The 1,863-nt window shown below is 54.1% G+C and overlaps 1 protein-coding gene across 1 annotated transcript; it reads right to left on the reverse strand.

Moving 5' to 3' along the window:
• Window positions 1-532: 532 nt before the first annotated feature.
• On the reverse strand, window positions 533-1,614 carry LOC135528767 (visinin-like protein 1). Its single transcript, XM_064957834.1, has 3 exons — window positions 1,490-1,614; window positions 896-992; window positions 533-734 (listed from the first exon to the last, which is right to left on the reverse strand). The coding sequence occupies exons 1-3, from the start codon at window positions 1,612-1,614 to the stop codon at window positions 537-539; spliced, it is 420 nt and encodes a 139-aa protein (XP_064813906.1). The 3' UTR covers window positions 533-536.
• Window positions 1,615-1,863: the final 249 nt, after the last annotated feature.

Genomic DNA, 1,863 nt, shown 5'->3' on the forward strand with positions numbered 1-1,863 from the left:
CTAACCTTCATTTCCTTAAATGTTTCTCCACCCTGCTCTCCTCCATCTCTACCCCCCTCATCCCCTCCCTACTTCTGCAGATTTCCAATGTCCATCCTGTCTCTCATCCTTCCACCCCCCCCTCCATCCTTCTCTATATCACTTGGCAACAGTCGTACAATGAGAGGTCAAACATGCCATCTCCATCTCTCCCTCCCTCACCACCTCCCTCCCTCCTCCCTCTCTCCTCCCTCCCTCCCTCCCTCACCTCCTCCCCTCCCTCCTCCCTCACCTCCCTCCCTCACCTCCTCCCTCCCCTCCCTCCTCCCTCACCTCCCTCCCTCACCACCTCCCTCCTCCCTCCCTCCCTCCCTCCCTCCCTCCCTCCCTCCCTCCCTCCCTCCCTCCCTCCCTCCCTCCCTCCCTCCCTCCCTCCCTCCCTCCCTCCCTCCCTCCCCTCCCTCCCTCCCTCCTCCCTACTCCCTCCCTCCCTCCTCCCTACTCCCTCCCTCCCCTCCTCCCTCCTCCCTCACCACCTCCCTCACCACCTCCCTCCTCTATTTCTGCATGTCACACTGTAGCAGTAGGACGATGGAGGGATCACTCTTGGCTGCCTCTTTGAACTCCTCCAGCGTGATCTCATCGTTGTGATCTTTATCCATCTTGGAGAAGATCTTATCCACGCGCTGCTGGGGAGTCAGCCCGTCCTCGTTCATACGCATCATTATCACAGTGCCAACCATCTTGTAGATCGCCTAGGAAACAGAGAGAGAGAGAGAGAGAGAGAGGAGGTGGTCAGTAAAGAATGGGGGCATTCGCAGGAGACAAACACAGTGATTTAACAGACAGATGCACACAGTTACCACACGTGGATGCACACACACATGCAGACAGGAACACGCGAACACACACAGACCTCTATGATCTCCAGCATCTCCATGCGTGTGATCTTGCCGTCTCCGTCTAAGTCATACATGTTGAAGGCCCAGTTGAGTTTCTGCTCAAAGCTCCCCCTAGAGGTGATGGAGAGAATTGTGTGTGCACCATCCAGTCCCAGCTCCCAGCTCCCAGCTCCCCTCAACCCCACCCCTTTATCTCTAAACACCATCCAGTCCCGGCTCCCCTCAACCCCACCCCTCTATCTCTAAACACCATCCAGTCCCAGCTCCCCTCAACCCCACCCCTCTATCTCTAAACACCATCCAGTCCCAGCTCCCCTCAATTGTGTGTGTGTCTGTGTGTGTGTGTGTGTGTGTGTGTGTGTGTGTGTGTGTGTGTGTGTGTGTGTGTGTGTGTGTGTGTGTGTGTGTGTGTGTGTGTGTGTGTGTGTGTGTGTGTGTGTGTGTGTGTGTGTGTGTGTGTGTGTGTGTGTGTGTGTGTGAGTGTGTGTGTGTGTGTGTGTGTGTGTGTGTGTGTGTGTGTGTGTGTGTGTGTGTGTGTGTGTGCGTGCGCGTGTGTGTGTGTGTGTGCGCCCTGTCAAACCTGACATCACCCGTGTTATGGATCGTACCTCGAGGTGATTGACAGAGCGCAGATAAACTCCCGGAAGTCGATGGTCCCGTCCCCGTTCTTATCGAAGGTCCGGAAAGCGTGCTGGGCGAACTTAGACGCGTCGCCGTACGGAAAGAACTGCATGAGAAAAAAAAACAGATTAAGAAATGTAATGTAATTTAATGTAATGTAAAAACGTAGGTCACCGGAGGGCTTTTTAATATATCAGTGGGGTTTTCTGAGGACATTAATTGCTGTGTCCCAAAATGGCATCCTATGGGCAATGGTCAGAGGTAGGGCGCTACATAGGTAATAGAATGTCACTTGGGACGCAGTCCATGATGATGTTGCACATTGTAAATCCCTCTACTCCCAACGAGTTTCTGCTTTAGG

The sequence above is a fragment of the Oncorhynchus masou genome, unplaced genomic scaffold (assembly GCF_036934945.1).
Source record: "Oncorhynchus masou masou isolate Uvic2021 unplaced genomic scaffold, UVic_Omas_1.1 unplaced_scaffold_10298, whole genome shotgun sequence".
Taxonomy (NCBI): Eukaryota; Metazoa; Chordata; class Actinopteri; order Salmoniformes; family Salmonidae; genus Oncorhynchus; species Oncorhynchus masou.